Source organism: Tympanuchus pallidicinctus, unplaced genomic scaffold, assembly GCF_026119805.1.
Source record: "Tympanuchus pallidicinctus isolate F22 unplaced genomic scaffold, pur_lepc_1.0 scaffold18, whole genome shotgun sequence".
Taxonomy (NCBI): domain Eukaryota; kingdom Metazoa; phylum Chordata; class Aves; order Galliformes; family Phasianidae; genus Tympanuchus; species Tympanuchus pallidicinctus.
Window position 1 is genome coordinate 6,090,548 of NW_026294699.1, and position 22,313 is coordinate 6,112,860.

Consider the following 22,313-nt stretch of genomic DNA (forward strand, 5'->3'; position numbering starts at 1 on the left):
AAAAATTTCTTTGATGCCTTCAAAAATGTTCAAATTTCCAAATAATTTTTAGTCCTCCGCATGGTCAGCTGTCAGTATTTGATAAATAGGGTGGGGCCATTGTCAATATTTAACAACTCAGTGCTAATATTATTATTCTTACGCTGTAAAAATAACATACAAAATGCAAATCAAGGGCTTTACAGTTTTGTGGTAACAGAAGCAAGTGATAAAATTTCCCTCGCCTCTGTACCAGAGCATACAGAGGGAGGAAAATGTTACCAATGGAAACAGTCCTCCCTGCTGAGAAACAAAATATAGTGAGATTCCTCACTCTGCACTTGAAGGTTGTTGTGATGTGTTTTAGAGTAAGAGACAGTAAGATACGACCATTAATTCCAACCAGATTGCCAACAAAGTCTTCAGTGAGTCCCCCCTACCTCCATGAGCCCTGGAAATGCTCTGCACTGCTATCACTAACACATATAAACACAAACTGTGTTTTTGGAACTCTTCCCACACCTGGGGAATTCCTCCCAAAGAGCTGGAGACATAATGCTGGATGGAGCAGTCAGCGCTGTTCATGGCCATGATGCAGGAATTAATTTAGAAAATGAAGATGCAGAGCAGCCAATGTGAAATGAGTTTAACGAGTACCAGAAATACATCTAGATGTTACTCCCCAGTCACATCTTGCAAAATGTTTTCCTGTGATTTTGAATCTATAGAAACATACCATGTGTAAATGGTTTGACACTCAACAGGAAATGTTTGGGGTTTTTTTTGACTGAGAAGTAAAACGGAGTGTGAAATGGCTCAGCCACAACCACGCTCAGTGAGAGTCACGGTTAACTTGCCGGGAAGTGCAGAGTTGCACGGCTCGGTGTCCCCCAGCAATGTGACTTCTGTTGGGAGCTGAGTGAAGCCACCACCCCCGCAAAACAAAAGAGGAGGAACAGAGCCAGTTTGTTCAGGCAACTTTCAGACCAAGCATTGTTTCAGATTTGGCCTTGGTTCAGTTAAAATGTGTTTTATGTGTTCCTAGAGCTGTTACGTGAAGGGGACCCTTGTGGGACCAAGGTAGCAGGAAGCAGCTCAGTTGTTAGAACTGTGCATTGCTGATTATGCTGTATGTAAGGGCACGTAAACCCAGCACAGAAACACAAATAAGAGAAAAACATTTTTATTCCATTTGTTCAAAAATCAGATTGCTTTAACATGGGTTAAAACTAGTGCTTCCTCAAATCCTTCACTGTGATTAATGCACTGTAAACATTTCAGCCTTCACTGTCTTCACCTGATGAAGTGATGAAGAACTGTGGTACTGTCTGTGCTCATGAAGTCCTTTGACATCTACTGATAGTACACAGTTCTGTGTAGTTAAGACCTCTCAGTCTTAGGCAAACACTGGTCATAAATAGTTCACATAAATATACAAGATTTTCTTCTACGAATCAAGTTAGCTCAACCTCCTCTAATTTCAAGCAAACACCAAATTTACATCTGCTAAACAGAAAGAGAGTTGAAGGATGGGTAAGCATTCAAATGTGACTTTTCCAGACAAGGACTGAAACACAGGCGTCACAATATCCCAGACAGTTAAATCCTGTATTGTACTTATTCTGGTGAAAAGTGCGGGGCGTCAGTTTATAATTTTCTTTAGCTAGTAACTCACAAATCATGCAAAATTTCTCTAGTCATTTTAGTGTGGTCTGATTCTGTTAGAATAGATCTACTAATTCCATTCCATGGGGCAGCTATAGCTGAGATTACGCAGTTGATCGAAGGAAAGAAGCACAGTATTGATCTTGGTTGGTTTATTTCTATTGGATTTCAAACAAAGAAACAAAACCCCAACAAAATAATGATTTCCTTCAGGAAATGTTTGCAACCTTTGCAGCTTTTGTATCATGCATGAGAGGTATCAAAGGTTACTGCTCAAATGTAGCCAATGAGCCGTGGGGTGCAGGGGAAGGTTTTGCGCATCTCCATACACTTCTTGTCAATGAAGAAGGAGTTTGCCTTCACAGAAATGTCGTGTTCCAGCTTTGATTTGTTGTGAAGCAGCATTTGCAGAGTATCACGGGCTTCTTGCAGATGTTTCTTTAAGGTCTGTAAGGTGTCATCTATAGTATAAACTTCAGTGACAAGCCTGAAAAAAAGAGAAGGGGACAGGTTGCTCCAATAACTTTAGCAGTCTCCCACCACGTGCCTTTTTTACACAGAGCACAGATCAGAATCTCAGACAGAATTCAAACAGACCCTCTTGGTCTGAATCAACACGAAACCTATTCTTTGCCATACTGGCTTCCATAGCACCTGTAAGAAGCGTCAATTTCTGCTTACACTGACATTCAGCAGCAGTTAAGCCACTCAGCATCCTGAACGCTATCTTCCTCACCTGCAGTCTCCTATTTGGGTAGCATCTCTAAGGCTAGCATGGCCAGGTTGAGTTCTATAGTATGCATTTCTGGAGACCATCAGTGTAGTTCCATGGCCTACCTGTGCAGACATGGCAAGGATCCTTGCATAATCACCGAGTAAACTCTTTAATACTGTCAACCTGGTGTGCTATCTAATGTTCTATTAAATAAGCCAAGCACTGTAAGCTTTAAGAAACTTTTATTTTCTCCAGAATCCACGTCAACTTGTTTTGGGATAGTCCCAGCTTTTTCACCATGGAACAGCACAGAAAAACTAGACTTTATTAATTTGTTTTCTGTTTAATCCCTTAAACTACAAAGTTGGCAGCACACACAGAGAACAAATGCCAACATCAGCACTTCCTTTTAAATAAACAGCAAACTCAGATAACATTTACATGTTACAAAGAAGTGGTTCATTTGATATTTTCTTTCCCTATTGAGCTGAATATCTTTGTGCTTTAAACCAGCAGATAAATATGTGGAACAAATTATTTAAAAATGAATTAGTAAATGGTTTTGCATTCTCAGGTTGGAGTTCCTCAAAAAAATATATATTTTATCTGAGGTATAAGCTCAGCCAAAAACTGTGGTAGAAAAAGTGCTCACATTTCAAATACCCTCTGTCAGAATTTCAAGCTCCAATCCCAGTTAGGATGAACGTAGCATTCAAAGACTTAGATCAGCTAAAGCATCCAAAACAACATGATCTGGTTTAGGGAGCTGTGGCATAACAAAATTAATACTCATCAAAGCAAGGAGAATAAGATATGGTAATTATCAGTATAGCTGTCTAGCAAACAGTGTACTTGCATAGATATTTAGGTTGAAATATTGGAAATCGTATCAGACTGATGGAAAAATTATGTGTACGTTAAGGTTAAAGTACTTCTGAATACATGTGTAACTGCATGTTAAGTTCTTATACAACCTGTAAGCTGGTAAGAGCTGAACTGAATCAGAACCCCTACACAAATTTCATATTTATATCTTTTCACAATAGATGAAGAAAATATTCACTGATTTCAAATGAAGCTTTCAAACTTTCTGAGACACGATCCTTTGGAACATCAACAGTATCACTGGCAATTTTGGGAAGAAGAAGGAATAACATGACCCTCTGCTTCAGCACATTTTGATCCCAACTCAAAGAAGTTTTTTATTTTGGACACACAGTCCTGATGACTCGACTGATATCAATCATGATACTGCAGACATTTTGTGGAGATCTTCAGGGAGGAAGTGAGGAGAGAACAGACTTTGAGTGAGTAATAACTGAAGTTGTAGAGTAATATTTAAAGCCATCTTGGTGGTGGTGATTGGCTTTTCTTAAATCAATTGTTGATACTTGCTAATCTGTATTCCTAATCAATGGCACAAAGGTAACTGAAGTGTTAACTGATCTGCTCCCAGAGTAAAGGTAAGTGCTAAGTGAGCACTACTGTACACAGATCAGAAGCTTTTATTTATTCACAGCTGAACCGCATCTGGAACAGGTATGATTTGTGTGATATAAAAAGACAAACAAAACTATCCAAATGGTTTGAATAGAAGCTTTTGGAGCTGACAAAACAGGATTTGGAAAACTGCTATAAATCCTCAGACTAAGCATAATGTACTTCAGTATTCTCATAGTGTTGCATGTGGTAGGATTTTGATACAAATGTCAACAACGTATAGCTTCCTGCTTTCAATAAAATAAGCACAAATTCTCTAACTGGACTGCAAGATTCACTCCAGCTACAGTATTCCTTGAGAAATCTCCCACAGAATACTCTGAAGACTTGATGGGGAGGGAGAAAAATGGGATTAAAATTTAGAAGACCCTTCCTTTACTAGGGAAGGAAGACTAATATCTCAGATGCTGTTTTTTGTATCGAGAAAGACATAACTGACATTGTTCTATGAACCACAGCATAGGGATCAGCAAGCTGCTGCCAGCATGTTGGATAAGCTAATCTGTACAGTGATTCTGGACTCACTATATTGGATAAAAGCATTGAAAGCAAGTTCATGAAGAAAGAAATACTGCCTCTCTCTAATTTGCAAATAACTTTTAAAGGGGCCTGACCATTAGACAATTTTTGCATCAAAACAGAATTTTTCCTGGGAAAAAAAAATTCTTAAGTACGGTATTTCCCGAAGTAAATCTTGTTGTTTCATCCTGAATGGAATTAAACACAATTCCTAAGTTCCACTCAACATGAGACCAAATTCAGAAGCGTATCAGCCACCACCAAGCAATTGAACACCAATCTGTTCTGGGAAGGAGTCTCTAAACTCAACTACACTTCAGTATAACTGCTTGGATTTCAGTTCTTTCTTCCAGGATTTATAGTCACATAACGAATACAACTCTAATCCTGTTGAATCAATTCACGCTGTTGTTAAATTTCTTGAGTAGCTGACTGAGGAAGGGACGGGGTGGTCTGGCCTCTACTTACTGAAACTGAGGTGCGTCACGGCACAGTTCTATATTGGGTCGCCTAGTTCTTCCCTCCAGGCGTGTCTGAGCCACTTTCAGCGGGTATTCCTTCGCCATGATGGATCTCTCCAGTAGCATGATTGTATCTTCTGTCTGGAAGATTTCTTGAAGTACCTGAACAAGAAGAACATTTTCGTAAGCCTCGCATGCATCCAAATCAGAACTTAACTCTCCTTCAAGCAGTGCTATCGGAACTGCTTCCATCTGGCATGTCATTTTGTTTTGATTTAGGGGAGGAGATTTCTACAACCTCACAGCAATCAAATATATTTGTATAATCTGTTGGCTTGATCTTGCAATTTCTTTCAAAAGATATACAGCAATCACAGCTCATGGGAGAGCCAGAGGCCATTAAATGCTGCTAAAACATGTAATTAAGTTGTTCCTGCAAAACTGGGTATCAATGCTGGAGAACAACTTCCACTAAGAAATAAACCTTTTTTTTTTAATTATTATAACATGAAATAATTTTTGAATTGGAGTATAAATTGGAATACAAATTTATAACAAGCAGAAAAGAAGCACTGAAATACAGAGATGGGAAAATCCCAACTGTGTTTTTTTTGTGAAATGCCGTTTTTGTAGAGGCAGTGATAAAAGATAAAAGATAAAATTTCTCAACAAACTTTCATTTTCATTCAAACTTTCATTCAATACTTATTTCCTTTTCCTCCATAAAAATTCAAAAGCCATGAAACATGCCCCCTGAAATAGTGGCAGACTACAAGTATTTGGGGGACATTTGCTGTGTAAGTCATTTTTAAGTACTGAAACTAACTTCTGGAAGTTTTGAAAAGTCTCTGGGAGCTGTAGAGGAAATAACTTTTTTTTTTCTCTAAATGGAGACAGTATGGAGTGAAACAACCTCAAAAAGGAGAGCCTCACAGAATTAGAATAGCATAGTTCTTAGTTGCAGAGCATATTACCATATCATGGTATTATTCCCCAGCATACTGCAAGTGCTTTTTATTTGTTTTCATAGGTGTTAAAAAGTGGAAGAAACTACAAAGGAGAAGTTTTTTGCTCAGCCATAAAATAGAGAGCAGGAAAGAAATGTTTATGTTCTAATAATGTTCCCTAACTAGTTGATTATTACTTTACTTTCATTTATCACAATCAATTGCAGCCAATATAGGGAACAAATTCAAGCTTTTCCTGTAGACAGGTTTAAAATGGAAGAGAACAAACTGAACTGACATTGTTTCTCAGCCAGTTTACTAAAATCAATGCAACTTGAATTTCAGCAACCATTAAAAATGGCGTAATGTGCTTAAAGTTATGCTGCTGTTTTGATCTTGCCTACATATGAAGCTGTATCACGTTAAGCTAATGATGCACCTGGTTTGAAAATTGAGTTAGTTCTTGCTTCTGGAAGGTTATTTATAGGTAAAACCCAGAGGGCTAAGGATACCAGGAACCTGCACATCAGCCCAAATCTAGGAGCTTGGTTATGTGGTGTAGTAGAGCAATGTGAGAGATCTTTCTTAATTAAATAATCACCATAAACAAGCTGTGTTTTACAGGAAATATTTATGCAGATAGATCAGTGTGTTTTGGTAGCTATTTATTTTGCACACTAATTGCTTACAGTGAAAGCACATTGTTAGATCCACTGTTTTCTATATTGTCTACAATTTTACCAGTTACAGACTTATTTCTGTAGATTAAAAAAAATAAAACACAACAAAGGAATGAGACATAAAGAAGTCAGATGCCTTCATTATGCAGGAAGCCCACATCTTTCCTTTTCACTGAAAACACAGAGGATTTGGATCTTCTGCTGCCCAATTAGAAGGAGAAGCAAAATTTGATCAGCTTGTGCTGTTACAAGAATGTCACCATGTAGAAATGTTCTGTGTATGTTCACATCATGTGCAGGAGGTTATATGCAGCTCCCAGGTGTGCTGCTGGGGATTCTGTGAGCCTTTCAGTCCTACCCTTTGTGCACACCTTTCATCTTCATTGCCAACCAAAATATCAACCTATGGGGATGTGCCAAGGCTGTGAGGGGAGAGCGCGCAGTGCTTCTGGAGGTCACCCACTGCTTAGCACGGTCCTCCTTTCCTGTGTTTATGTTACAGCTTCTGTCTCTGCAGGAGTGCTTCCCATGCTACGCCTTGCTGCAAGTTATTGAGTGAGCCAAGTTCACTGGGGTGTGGTTATGTTACCTGCAGTGGGATTTTGTGAGGGTTTGGGTCTCCTACGTTAATTCTATTTACAGTTCATAGTAAATTGTGAGTAGATTTTTAAAATAATAATTTAAAAGTGTAAATCAAAGTAAAACCAATGAAACATAGTAGCACACATCACCTCAGCTCAGCAAGAACTGGACAAAGTTGTGTTTCAATTTCAGAAAGGATTTGGGAGGGTTATTTGTTTTCTGCTTAGAGTGAAACAGAGGACTTGTGTTCTCAGTCCTGTTTCTGAGTAAGGCCTGTTTGGTTCAGAATCTGAGCTTTATTGGTGATAATACTACACCATAAACCCATATATTTCAGCTGTAATTTATCAGTCCTGAGGTTGATTTCCTCCATGGCACTGACTGTGCTGTACTGTGAGTTTGTGTCCAATTGGACCTCACTGCCCACAGCACATGTAGAACACACATGGATGTTACCTGAGTGACACAGATGTGGGAGGCTGCACTGTCTTCTCTTTTTCCAGTATTAAGTTATACGTGCATTTACCATAACTGACATAAGCCAGTGGTCTTCTTGTATCTAGAAATGACTTAAAGTATTTAGAACTTGCACGGTCTGCAAATTCACACAATGACAGTGCTCAAAAAGGGCAGGCTCTAATTTCTGATTTCTCTTTATTGAGAATCCAGTTGTTTGTTGGTACCACGAAGTGAGCTAAAATCTAAAATTCACAGTTGTTATCTTATAACATCATGTCTGCATAATGCACAGTCACTACAAAGCACCATTGTGCCACATTACTTCACAAGTCCTGCTCAGAATGGTGCCAGTAGTGTGCAAGGGCATTATGCACAACCAAGACTACTGAGCAAATCCCTCACCATTTAAAAAAATAATAATAAAAACAATAAAATTATTTAAACCTACTTCCTAACTCAAAATTCAAATGTAAAGTCATGCAGCTATCTTCAAGCCTTGCTTGGCTGCATGTAAGTGGATGTGGTTCCTTGTATGTTGTCATTTTTTTCCTTGTTTTTTTTTTTAAGTGCTGTCATTTCAGACATGCAAAGTAAAATGGCCTCGGGGGAACCACCTCTAAAGCATCACAGAAGCTTAGTACAAACATTTTTTGATTACTCATTCGGGACACACATTGGATAAAATGACTTAGATAATCTACAGTGCATAAACTGATTGGTGGGGACGATCACCAGATAGTGTTGCACTGGTATACGTCATTTCTGGATGGCCTCCAAAGGCAGGAAGCAAAAACAACAAATGCTGAGCAGCATGTTCCTAAGAGACTGTGCTGAGGGATTGGCTCAGGCAGCTGCCCACCCGGAAACTTTCCCTTCCAGGACATGAGGAAAGTTTTGTGCTGCAGAATACTTGAGAGCTTCTAGAAAACTGCTCTCCTGCTGCTCTCTCACCTCACCAAGGCCATGATTTTTATAGTCTGGATACAGTACGACTTGGAAAAAGAGCCGCTAGGTCATACACGTGATCGGAGCAGTCTTACAAATCACACAAGTTGCCTTCCGTAGCAACGTCAGCAAAGGCTTGCTTTCTTTCAATACAGGCTGCCTTTACTGAGCAGCTGGGAGCATGTCCTTCAGTGTGAGAAGACACTGTGCAGCTAATGACACTGGATTCATGAGAATCCAAATGCATTACTCCAATTCCAGCCCACCCCCAAGTGAGTGCCGCTTAGCCTAACCCGTGAAGTAGAGCACTGCAGTGTGGCACACTGAGAAGCCAGGCTTCTCCTAAATGGTTTCTCCCCTTGGCCACAGTTCGTACTCTGATCCAGTCTAAGCAAGCCTTTATGATTTCATGGGACCAAGCAACCATTTTAGGAGACATAAATCTAACTTTGTTTTCCAGTTATTGCCTTACTTTTCATGTAAAATTTCTCTTGGTTTGTAAGTAAAAGTCTGAAGTATGTGCATATCTTTTTCCTCCTTCAAACAGGTTTTTCCAGGCATGTTTGAGCTGCTAAGACCAACCAGCACACACCTTCCCAACCACTTCTGAGTCACTCTTCATTAATTGTCTGAAAACTTTACTCTCAAACAGGTTCCCATATTAAACGATAAGATTAAGTGAATGAAGAATATACTCAGCCACCAGGAAAGGCATCAGAAACCATAAATTACTGAGTTTTTAAGGCATAAAATGAGGAAGAGAAAAAAGTAGCAAACAAAGACATGTATAAAAATATGAGGATACACCGGGGTCCAAGATGAAAGCCTATGTGGGAAAAGTGCCACAGGGAAAGTGCTCCCTCTCCTACACACATGCTCCATCCCTCAGCTCACAACCCTGCTGCACCCCTTCTTCATGCTTCTCATGCAGGCACCTCCTAAAATATGCCAGCCTTTCCAGATGCCCCTGCTCAGAGGAAGGCCGAGCTGTGTCCTTTTCAACAGCTGTAGGAGGGCTTCTCTCTGAATTTCACAGTTGAGGAGTTAGAAAATTATTTAGGAGGCTGGAGGGCAGTCCCTGGTTTTATTGCCACTGAGGTTCTCTTGGCTTTTGCTCTATGTTTTATACTACTTACAAAACCAAGTAGATTTATGTCTTGAATTAGAAGTTGATTGTGTAACTATAAAATGTATTCAATATTCAGTATTTCCCTCTAGCCATCATATAAATATATTCAATAGGTGTTAAGACAACAAGTTGCTTGGTTTTTAATTTATAAATACATTTGAATTTAATTAAAAAAAAATGTGTGATGGAAACTCATAGGATAATCTGTGTAAGTGATGGAACAACTTACTAAAACAAAATTCTATTGTTTCTTCAGGTATAGAGTAGAAATATATCAAGTAGAAAGGCAAGAAAGAATTAATTTCCATCATATACCGATGCAATATACTGCCTTTTCACACCGCAGGGGTAAAAAAAAGTAAGTAAGAGGGAACTATTTCTAAAAGCACTCATTCTCAATGAACTGAGTGGAAATACTCAGAATCGGGGCTGCTCGTTTACTGGAATGAGTGGTTATTTTTTCATGGTTTTACTGAATATGTATCTGTTTTTCTAGCATGTTTCTGATCCCTGTGCTCCTGGGTAGAGGAGTAACAAATCTTGCAGGAAGGGAGGAGCTGGGCAGCTCTGCCTCTGAGCATACAAATGCTCTGAGCACAGTGCAGGTGTTCTATCTTGTACAGTGCTAACTGAGATAATCTGGTGTTTAGGCATGGGATAAATACTGGGCTGTGTAAATATGTCACTTGCTGTCTGGTCTGATTGATTCTCAGACCTACTGCATGTAAACATCCTGTCCTATTGGTTATTTCCAGGAGAGGGAAGCCAAGGTAACTATTTACGTTAATATTAGCTTTATGGAAAATAGATGCAAACATATTAATGAGGGGCTGCTACCATGATTAAAGCTTTTCCTCCTTTTCCTAAAGATTTGTATAGATTTTATATCAGATGTCAAATATGTTTATCATATTTTCTCTCATCGTAAACTGAGTGTTTCTTGTAGCGGTGCATGCTGTAGTTACCATACCACCATCTTCTACACTGAATTGTGTGGGCTATATTTGCTGTTCACTGCCCTAAAATATTGGTCCCAGAACAGCTCTGTGCCTGACCAAGGTCACATTGTGATTAGAACCCTGAAAAATATCTCCATCCCCAAACAGCTACATTCTCTGTGAGCCCAGTGACAAGGAAACACAGCACAGCTGTGATAGCCTCTTTGGTGTAGGATTGAACCCTGGCCAGCAAGGGCTCCTTGTCTCTGGCCTCCAGAACCTCATGCATCTATGGTTCTGCCATCCAGATTCTCACAAGAATTCTCAGAAGACAAGATTAATCCCAGAATCAAGTAAGACAAACTAATCACAGACTTATGCAGTTGGGATAGAAATGGAAATAGGACATTTTCAATCTCAGGGTGAGAAGAAAGTCTGAGTTATTTAGCTGCCTACACTGCCTGCAGGACACTACTCTACCCTGTAGCAATTCCTCTTCATAAGCCAGTGCCTGTAGGAAAAGCAGAGCTTTCAGGGAGCACAGCGATCTTATCTTGATTTTCAGTTCCTCACACTAATGAAGTCACCCATCTGTGGTAACTGTTGCAGCGATGAATTCCGTTGCTGTGAAAAGGAAGTGTGTATGTTTTCCATCTGGATTTGTCTGGCTTCTGATTCTTCTTATGTTTTTGTCTGCTTCTATACAGCCGTTTGTAGATTTAGCAAGTGTTGTGCCCTTTCCCCAACAGTTATTTGAATAACCTAAATCTAGAGGTGTCATCTAGTGCTACTAACATCATCCTTTTCATCTTACTAAGGAGGAAGTTGAGGAACTCATTCAAGCAATTGCCCGGTTTCCACTCTTTTAATCCTTCTTGCAGTTGTGATGGCTTCCAGGCTTCAGAGTTGCAGTAGGAAATGCTTTATACCACACCCATACTTCCTGTACTGAGTTTCTGAAAAGATGGCAAGTTGTCTCAGCCTGCTAGAGAAAAATCAAGCAAAAGCGGGCAGAGGATAATTCATCATGGAAGCCCTATCATGAACTAGAAACAGAGACATATAAAGCAAGTTTTTAGGAAAAGCATTTCCTTTCTGCATTCAATAGATTCCTGTTCAGAGTCATACAGAAGCACTTCAATCCGTTTTTACTGTTTCCTTAGGCAAATCGCTTCCCAGATTTCTGATAGAGTTGGGGTTTGTGAGCCTCACCAGCCAGCTTCCCCAAAAGAAATGTCAGGAAGGAAAAGCAGACAATAAAAATTTGAAGGAAAGAAAACTCAGACAGTTTCCTGAATACATCAGTGGAGTAACAGTGAGAGCAGACAGCAGCTGGACTGCGAACGCAGAAAGGCAAGCTGGAATCACTGGCAAACAATGCGCTTTGGAGACCTCTCACACTGACTTGGAAACCTGATCTGAACTTGGAGCCCTTTCAAGCACCGACTTCCAGGCTGAACTCCAAGTAGAATAAAAGATAAAGTCGCAGCTGATCTAACCCAAGATGATACATCTGTAAGTCACTAAGCCATTCCTCTAAATAAATGAAAAGGAGTGGAGGTTCATAGTAAAAAATGTAGTGGAGCAGGTGATCTGTATTGTAAAGTGGTTTGTTTGGACTAATTTATATACAAAAAAGCAGAGTGCCAAGCACTTTCATTATTGAGGGTTCTGCTCTATTCCTCTTATATAATAATTTTCTCATGTCTGTTTATCAGATGCCTTACAGGAAGAGTTCTTCACTGCATCCCTTGGTCCTGATTGCATTGGGAAGTATGTAGTGAAGGCAAACTATATGAAGTATTACTCTCAAGTGCGTTTTGTTCATGCACTTTTAAACATGATGCACGGACATTTTAGAGTACAAACCTAGTTTAAAAGCTGTGTGAGAATCTCAGTCAGTTGCAACAGGGAATTTCTTCAGATCTGTTATTCAACTGTATATCAGTAACTCAAGGTAAATGGTGCAGGAATGTGGTGGAAACTGAGGTTCAATTCCACCCACCATGCTAGCAGCAAAAAAAATGCTTTAAAAAGCAGATGTACTGCTGTGTAGTTATTGCTCTGAGACTTGTACAGTTTGTAACCTGAAATGGAGACATTATGTCATTGATGGAGAAGGTCCTGGCAAAACTCCTGGCCTAACTCTTGATAGAAGTGAAAACAACAGGATGCCCTTATTACATAGAGACATTCGGCGTCTTTTGGTAAATAGAAAACACTTATCTGGACATAAAGGAAGATGATATTCTACAATAGAACTAAACAGAGTAATAATGAATTGCTGATTTTCTTTGCATTTGGGGTTTTTTTTTATATGCTAATTTGGTACTTTTTTAGGAGGAGGAAGAACATGCTGAGACCACAAGCTGAGGCATTAGGTTCATAATCTTATCCAGCTGATCTTCTGCATGTAAGTGATATAGACAGAAGAAAATGTCCTATTTCAACATGTGGTTATTTTTTATCATCACCATATTCACACTATTTACTCTTGTATGGTTTTTTTAAATTATTCTTTCCTTTCTGATTTTGGAAACAAATGATTACAGGAAGTTCCCTGCGTAGCTTTTTGTCTGGAAGAGATTTGGCTGTTTCACAAAGCAGAAAATTATTTTTTCATTCAGAAATGAACTTCAGATCTCATTAAATATAAAACTTTTCCTGGTTCCAAGGAAACTTTTTCTATCCTCATTCTCCCAGTTCATGGAGGTAGACTGCTTAGCTGGGAAAAGAATTTGGCAGAAGGAAGGATGTCTCTAATACTGACATTCATTGCTTGTGAAGCCAGTGCAAAAACAGCCTTTGAAAGAGTGATCCATTTTCTAAACACAAGAAAATGAAATTGTGGCACCCGCTGTGGTGAATAGGTTGGTATTGCGTGTGAAAGGAAAAGGAACTGTAGCAGTGTGGTAGTGTTTAAGGGACAGCCTTGAGCCCTAGCTGCTCCTGTGGCTGTCTTATTAAAGCATATCCAGCCATACTTTTTTCTCTAAGTTCTACAGACAACACTGCAAGCTTGGAGAAAGAATAAAACGTAATCAGCTCTGCTTAGCTATAGATGGCCATTAACTGAGCATTCATTCCTTACTCTCTCTCTTTCCTCCTGTCCTTTTGAGGTATCACGAGCAAAAGAATTAATAGGCTTTCTATCATATAGCTTCATCCACTCCTTAACCAGCAGCATTTCTGCTCTGCAAGCCTACAGCATTTTGTTTTTACATCACTATGGAGTTTGAGATGAAGGTCTCTGCTGTGTATGTGCTGTCACTTTGTAACTCATCACTGCATAGCAGCAGGAGCTCATGGAATGCCATCCTGCATGATGCTTTTTTAATCCATGCACACCACACAACCTAATTATTCTTTATGCAGTAAAGATCTTCATATACGATTACTTCAGTTTCTCCCAGTCACTTCTTATTGCAATCCAGTAGTGTGACAGCATGGGGACACAAGTCACTTTTTCCTCTATTATCTACAAGCTGTCAGCGTTGCGTCAGCTGGACGCGATGACCAAATCTTTGATAGTGTGTTGCTATTTCACACTGCAATTTGTGGTTCCACACGTGGCCCTATTCTACCTTCTGTATTTTATTCTACCTTTTATAAAAAGTCACTGGAAAGTGCGAAGCAAGAATTCAAAGATTAAGACCGTGAGAAACTTAGGTGAATATTCAATTCAGGATAAAATGCTATAGCTGGCTTCATTTATATAAGATCCAAACCACACAAAAACTACATTCAACATCTTTTGTGCTTCATAAGCAGGAAAAAATAGAAGAAAACATTATGTGCTGTGACTTCACACATATTTAGCTGGTTGGTTTGCACTTTCCTTCAAGTCCCTAAAAATAAACTGAAAACATCTTAAAACAACTTATGACAAATAGAATGGCAGGAAAACTCTATTGTTTCCAAATGTGCATTGAAACAAATGAGTGAGCACGAGCCTCCTCTATAAGAGAAGGAGTCTTAGTAGAAGAACTCAGTGAACTCTGACTGAAGTCACATGAATGACACAGAAAGTCTTGATAGTTTAACAAGATTTTATCTGTCAGTACAAAGGCAGCACCTCTTATTAACTTTAGAACATGTTTCAAAATTCCACGAATACATTTCCAACAAGTCACATTTTTCCATGAAAACTGACTGAAAAGGGTTTACAGATGGAATTTAATACAGGTCTGTCACCTTTGGTGCTATTTCTGCTTTTTATCACATGAAAAGAAAGAAGAAATATTTGAGAAGTTAACTGTCTGAACCACCCCAAGATATGAGACTATTTTCAAGCACAATCAAGGCTAAAATTGAGGTTAAAGATGTAAAGGTATATTGTATTAGAAGGAGAAGGACAACTGGGAACTTAGGTTTCAAAGGCAGACTGATAACATTTTGAATGGAAGGATTTTTAAGTTCTGAACTTTTACTACTGCAGAAAAAAAAGTGCAAAAACTTGAAATATCCTCTTTCTTCTAAAAGAAAAAGAATGTTACAATGTTTGTGGGCCTTTTTATTTGTGTGCTTTCCAAAGTCATTTCACTGTTTACCAAAAAAATAACAACACTTTCTTTGCTCAGGAAATCACCAGGGAATAACCTCAATAAATGAAAAATAGGAAAACAAAGAAAACTTAAAACATTTTTCCCCACTTTAGACATGTAAAGTGCAAATGAACATAAGCACAGTGATTCTTTGTATGGGACAGATGTTGTATGGTTTGTTGTAAAATTCTGTCATCTTCTCAGGCTGCTCATCTTCGAGTGAGCTCTCCTCAGGCTGCAAGTGATGCAAATGCATTGCCTGACGAAAGCTAATATAGCTGACTTTTGATGAGGTGCTTATTCAAGAAGGATGTAAACTCTAGAGATTTCTGTGCCTTTCATGCACATTTAGGATTATACACAGCTGCCAATGCTTACTGGGTCTTACCTTAGCCAGCTGTGCTTGGAGTTTGTTCTTTGCATCAGCTACTTCGGCAATGCGGCTGTTAAAGGCCAAGTTGGTGCTGACAAATTGATTCCACAGCTCCTCAGATGTGCTCTCCAGTGCAGCCTCTGTATCCTCCCGGAGCTTGACAGAGTTGGCCCTTGCATGTTGAGAGCACCTGATATTGTCTTCACTGAATTTAGCCCATGTTGCAGGAACTGAAACACTAGTAAGGAAAATAAAGGTACATTGTACATCATCAAATTGGATTCACATTCTGCCTGAGACAACCCAAGGCCTTTATCATGGAGAATCTGAGCTGTGTGTCAGCAACTGCCAGAAAACATGAGAAGCCAACCTATGTGATGCAAATGACCAACTAGCCTTGAGAGCAAGATTGTTACACATCAACAGCCCTACATCTCGAGAAATGCATGACCCATGCAGCAAAGCACGTGGCTTTGATTCTCCTAGTGCCTTAATCATCAGAAGGAATGGTAGCAGGAGGATGGACAACTCACTGACTGACCTAGGATAGAGTAAGGAGAACTGCAATTTCTTCCTGCTCCATCACTGGCCATCTTTGCTATTTGTAGGATCTCCATCCTCTTTCTTTTCCATGCATTATAATGAACACTTCTGCTTTAATTTTTGGCCCTATTATTCTTAAACTTATTAATATATACGAGACATACAGAAATGACATTGCTATGGGAAAGTCTACAAATAGACATAGAAAAACTGAATAAAGGTCTCCTGCACAGAAAAAACGAAAGCCAAGAATGTTTCCTCTGCAATGTCGTGTAGCCAAAAAAACTTTGGGACTCTTGGTTTTATGTCAAGCCTTCACAGATGGCCTTAATTACCTTAATTGAACATACATCTCAGACTCAGATTTTTCCAAAGTGGGAGTCTGTAGGGCCCTAAGATTGCTGCCTGAGCCCCCAGCAAGAAGTGGTACTCTATAAGCTGCCCTCTTTGGAGTTAAATTCACTGCCTTCTTTAATGCATTGCTCAGCCTACCAGATCACTCTGCCCTTCAACCAGACAAAAATCAGAATATTTTATGAAAAGGTTTATCTTTTAGTTGCCAAAAGGAAAGGCTGAGAAAAACTTCTGCCTGCATTTAAACATCCTGCTTTATGCAAAACTTCCCTCTAAGAACGATGCTTGTGTGTTAAATCTGCAGGGAAAGTTTTGCCATTTTTTCAGTCTCATATTTTTTTTCTTTAGATTTTAACTGAAAACTGAGATTTAATATTAAGGGATGAAATAATTGAATTTTGTGATATCTTGTTTTCTCAGTGGCTCCCCCCTTTTTTTTCCCAGTTTTTCATAGGGTATCCCTGTCTCTCTAAACTGAAGCACTGATCTTCCCAAGGTATTTGGAAATCTTTAGTACTACACATTTGTTTCAGTAGTTGCCCTGAAAAGTCTCGGGCACCCAACACGATTTCAAGACTGCATAAATCAGTGCATTAAGGCTGAGCTGACAGTGCTTACAACTTACCCAGCCAATCTCAGTGTACTTTCTGTAGGGTGGTTTCGTGGTTTCGGTGGCTGTTTTTTTGTTGTTTTTTTTCTTTTTTCTTTTTGGTCTGATGTATTATATTCATTTTCTGCTCAGAAAATTGAGTTCCCAAGCAGGTTTCCATCTTGATGGTTTGAAATACTTAATACCTGATCTGGTTTTTAACATTGTTTTTCCAGACTGTAATTTATCTGGCTGGCTCTGTTGAATGATTCAGGCAGAATACACCTGCTCTGCTCCCAAGTGCTGCATGCACGTCTCAGTTTGCCAGATTACTTCAGTTAGATGTTAATGAAAAATGGCATTGCTTTGGATTATGGTTGGTGAAAAAGGAAAAGGGCCGTAAAACTTATCCACAAGCATATTTTTATTTTCATTGCTAATACTAAGAGTCGGTAGTATGACTGGAGTCAGCAGAACTCCTGCCAAGTTTTTCTCATTTACTCCCTTATTTCAGTAGTGAATGAGGTGATCTTATGTTCTGTTAGTAAACAAATAGTGCACATTTTTTCCCTCCACTGTTCAGCAAGACAGAGTCGCCATCATCTGAAATTGTGGAGTATGTTCACCATTTAGATACTGCTCTGTTCAAGTGAGCAGTGCATTAACAAGTCATTAGCACAAAAACACTGCCCTCTATTGCATGTTGTTTTTCTTCTGCTATTACTTTAGAATCGGATGCAGGTGTTCATAAGTAAACTATGATATGCAGTTTTAAAACTGTATACAACTGCAAAATTTCAGTCATGCTAAAATCTATTAAATCCTTTCAGTCATACTGTTTAATGCATGTCCTGTACATCTTGATGGGCTAATTTCCAAATAATCCAAGCTATTTTTATGAAAAGATATATAGTCTTTGGTGTTCACCTGCATGCTGCTCACCCCGCTGCACGTAGCTGCACACCACAGTTATATTTTGCTTTGATTTCATGGGTTTTGAAACCTGAAGAACACAGAAGATTATAAATAAAAACCAAAAAGAGAGATCTGCATGAAGCAGTTTGAAGGCGAGTCAGCTGCAACATGTTTGTAAGTGATTGCTCTCTCTGCAGCAGCTCAGTGCACAGTACTGTGGGTGCTGCAGACTGTCAGCTCCTGTCTGCTCTCCAACCACGGCAGCTGTTAGAAAGCAGGCACTGACTGAGGATGAGGGAGGGTTCACACCAAGGAAAGACGTAGGGCCATACAGAGACACTTCTTTTCCTGCCACTTTTCCAATATGAGGCTAGAACTTGTGCTGTAATCAGGCTCCTGCTTGGAAAGACAAGACAGCAGCGACCACTCGTACTCACGTCCCATCTGCTTTCTCCACTCCATGGTAGAAGTTGATGCTGTCTGATGTGTTCCTCAGGTTAAAGCACTTCGTGTCAATAAAATGGGCTGAGTTTTTGTCAGAAAGGTCCTGCTCCAGGGCATGCTGCGCATCTCTGTTGATACTGTGAAGGGGAAAGTCTTACTTTAATCTAAACTATCTTCGAAGCTTTAGTACTCCGTACTTTAGCTAACTGCCTTCATTAACACCCTTCCATGCTTCAGTGTATCATCTGCTGGCACTTACGGTGGCATGAAAATGCTTTGCGCTGTAATTTAGCTAGAGGGAGCTGCTGTACCATTTCACCCCGCTCACCTTTTAGCTTCAGAACGCTCCCCGAAGAACTGCATTTAACTCTGCGCATGGAATGACGCTTGTCATTTTGATGGCAAATGACCACATGGGTGAAAAACATGAGATAGTTGTGTGGCATGCAGGACAGCCTCAGAGCAAAAGAGAGCAGGCATTCAGTAACAGCTCTCATGTTAGCAAGGCTGTAAGATGAGAGAAATCTTTGAAGAAGATGGCAAATTGTCTTGGTTCACTTGGTGCTTTAAATGATGGGTATTGCTCTTCTGCAGCTTAACAAATTCTATTGTTAGTAAGAATGAGAAGTGAAGGGCAAGGAGCATCTAACAGGCTAAGCCTCTGATTTTGCAATTGCTATTTTCAATGTCATTAGATCCCAGCCAACGCTGAATTTAGCTTCTTGTCTTTAAAAGAGGAATTAAACGTAAATACTTACTCCAACTGATGACTGATTCTTTGTGCAAGTTTTGCCAGTATTTCTTGACAATCTTTGTATAGATCAACCTCCTAGAGTGAAAAATACCCAGATGTCAATGCTTTCCTTAAACTCCATTTGCTTTAGTGAATATATCCTTTTAGTTCTGCATTCTAGATGCTGAAATCATCTCATGTGTGGATGTGTGGAGAAGGAAAGGATGTGTTTTTGTCCCTCTCTTCCTCAGTGCCACAAATTTGTATCTTTGGAGTTGGTTCTGTATGGCCTTTTATATTTTATCAAACATTCTAGTAGATGTTAATGGATAAAGTCATTCTGATAAATGTAAGGACAAATTTTTCTTAGGCTGGGTATAATGAATGTACTTGAAACATGAGCCTTAATCTATTAAACTACCCTCCAACTACTGTTACATTTTTCTACAATAATATAAACACTTTGTTAAAAGAACAGCAGAGCAGGTTGAAAATATATCTGATTTCAGAAGTAGGCTCCTTGATATAAAAGAGTTTTGCACTCTTCATAAGTGTAAATATTAGTCAAAGAAATTCAAAGCCAAGTTTCCACTCAGATTACAATAAATAAAAAATACTGAAACAAACCACACTGGAAACTATGCAAACGTGATACTTACAGTCCTTCAAACAACCATCCATTCTCTTTCCTTTTCAGAAACCCTTTTTTTGGCATAAGAGACCCTCTTAGAGGTGTGAACAGCTTTTTTATATCATTAAGTTTTGAAACAGCAAATAAAAAGCTTTGAATTATTTGGAAGTCATTAAGACACCCCAAAATTAAAATGCCAAGTTCTGTCTCTGTACCTGCACCATATACAATTGACAGAGGTTACAAGTGGCTTTGCTGTTACTACAAAACAGGCCTCTGTTGGCCCTCATCGACTCCATTTAGCTCATTCCATAATCAGAGCAGCGCCCCAGGAGATCAGACAAATGGTCTTTATTTTTCATTTTTTAAAATATTTTTTTAATCTGGTCACATTGGAAGAGTAAGCAGTGCTTCATCCTGCCATTCATTCTCCTGCTGAGCTGGCTGTTAGTACAGTTGCACACTGTAGGCGCTGAACAAACATTCTGGTTATTCAGCTGGTCTGCAGATCCTTCTGTAATCTTCTAATCCAGAAAAGTACTTGAAGAAATGGCATTGTCCCATCATTTGCTTTCCTAGTATTAGTTTTCTTATGCTCCCAATATAACTTCTTTCAAATCTTAATAAAATGGTACTCATTTGTGGGCTTTTTCTTTTAGCAATCACTACAATCCTCATGTTCCTTGTTCAGTAAGACTATACAAACAGCAAGGCAGTAAACAATAATTTTATACTGTAAGCCCTGAAGGACTTCACAAATTTTATAGAACATGGCCTAAAAAACAATTTTGAGATTGTTTCTACATCATTTTGTAGGAGAAGACAAAACTGGAGAGCACCTCAGACAGACGCATGGCTGCTCCTCTTGTTCCAGGGAGGATGAACAGAATATCAATCATTCCCACTACATGTAGTTTAACCCATTTTTTCTCCTCTCTCACCTTCAGTCTTCCAAATGAGCTATGAGCTAAATGCTTTTGCCCTGATAAGCACTTAGTTGGACTTCAGTTATTCTCACAGTTTAAAACATAAACGAGTAAGTCCAGTCTTACCTTCATGAGGTTTTTTTCCACATCATCATGAACCAAGTCTATTTCCTTCCGCTTCTCGCGGTAGTACAAGCATTCCAGGGCTGTCTGCGAGCAAACCAAAGAACATTTGCAATGGGCACAGTACTGCACTGTACAGTGGAAAACTTTGCTGAAGGAACCACGGAGCTGACATGACAAATGATATCCAGTGAGGGTGAAACAGAGTAGGAGATGGCTCCACTGCACAGAACTATGAGTCTTTGTGGTTCATTACCTTACCTGTTAATACATACTTCTAGGGATTAGCTGCCACCAAAGCTTTCATTTGATTAGCTGCACAGTAAAGTCAGCAAGGCCTACATCACAACTTGCCCGTTTTGTTTAAAATTGTGTTAATTAAAACACCTCTGTTCTACACTTCCATGGCAAAATCCCTGACTCTCATCTCTCCTAACTCTTATACTTTGACCCTTTGACCCTTACTCAGTATCAAAGTTTGGAAGTTTTGCATCTACATTCTAGAGAATGACTGCGTAACTACCATTAGTGAACAGGGAGCCCAGGAGTGCTGCAGCTCACTGAGCCACTGCGTGCTCTCCTGGAAGGCACAGAGATGACTGCCTGGGCCTGCCGGAGCCTCTGCCTCCTGGAGCGGGAAGACAGGGGAAGAAGGCTTAGAAGCATCCTGGTAGGTTCCTGTATTGACCTGTGACCATGGTGGCCAAGCTTCCTTCCTACCAAGGGTAATGTTTGACCGCGGTCTGTCTTGGTGACAACGGTGGAAGTTCTAATAGTATTCAACAGAGAGAAAAATATTCTCTTTACCCATTTAGCCATAGTCATGAAGTAAGCAGCTGTGTCAAACCTACCTTCAGCGGTCCCTGCATTTCTCCTGCAGCACATTCAAGCCGCTTCTTGGCCGTTTCCAAGGCCTGGGTCTCTTTGAGCAGACACTCTAGCTCATAGGCGAGCTCAGATCTCCAGAAATCAATGTTAGAGATCCTCTCTCCCAAGTTTCTGCTACTGTCTTGTTGCATCTGATGAGTCAATTGGTCCTTATCTTGCATCAGTCGCAAGGAATCAGTGTTCAGCCTTCCAGCCCAGTACCTGGAGGCTTCAGAGCCTTTTAGCTGAACCATGTTTGCTTGGTGCCAGTCGCGAGTGCTGTAGCGGGAATGGAGGGAGGAACGCAAGGTGGGCAGAACAGTGGGTGGCCGCCCAGTGGGACTGAACAGCTCAGCAGAGCTGGGAGGGACCGAGACCACTCTGTGAAGCAGACTGGGCCTCCAGGAACTGAGGTAGCGGCATCCTGGCAGGTAGTAGGACTGGTAGGTGTCCTTGGTGGTGCTGGTGGGGGCTGGGTCCGGGAACAGGCAGCTCTTCCGCGTGCCACAGTAGCTGGCAACCTGCGTGGTCCCCAAAAACTCCATCGTGCCCAGGGCTCAGGCAGCTGCCTTCAGGCAGCCCCACTGCAGGCTGTCCTGGGCTGCGGGCACCCAGTGATACACAGTGGTGTCACAGGGCGCGTTCCATAGCCTTTGCTCCACCCTTCAGAATGTTTACTGAAGGCTCTCTCCAGATGGGGCTGTGGGCTTGCCTTCACTGGGTCTGCCTTGAGTGAATTGCAGGTTGCATCC

At 40.1% G+C, this 22,313-nt stretch overlaps 1 protein-coding gene and 1 long non-coding RNA gene across 3 annotated transcripts in view; one reads left to right on the forward strand and one right to left on the reverse strand.

The window, feature by feature from the left end:
* The window catches only part of LOC128079337 (uncharacterized), a 67,544-nt gene extending 46,131 nt beyond the window's left edge, over nucleotides 1-21,413 (forward strand). For both annotated transcript variants that reach the window (XR_008206072.1, XR_008206073.1), the window contains exons 4-6: nucleotides 3,406-3,666; nucleotides 12,860-12,932; nucleotides 21,224-21,413. This is a non-coding gene — a long non-coding RNA (uncharacterized LOC128079337). The remainder of the gene's footprint in view (nucleotides 1-3,405; nucleotides 3,667-12,859; nucleotides 12,933-21,223) is intronic.
* On the reverse strand, nucleotides 1,782-22,131 carry TEKT5 (tektin 5). The gene is made up of 7 exons (XM_052680416.1): nucleotides 21,546-22,131; nucleotides 20,698-20,781; nucleotides 19,040-19,110; nucleotides 18,275-18,418; nucleotides 15,452-15,674; nucleotides 4,847-5,001; nucleotides 1,782-2,131 (listed from the first exon to the last, which is right to left on the reverse strand). The coding sequence occupies exons 1-7, from the start codon at nucleotides 22,104-22,106 to the stop codon at nucleotides 1,918-1,920; spliced, it is 1,452 nt and encodes a 483-aa protein (XP_052536376.1). The 5' UTR covers nucleotides 22,107-22,131; the 3' UTR covers nucleotides 1,782-1,917.
* Between the last annotated feature and the right edge of the window lie 182 nt (nucleotides 22,132-22,313).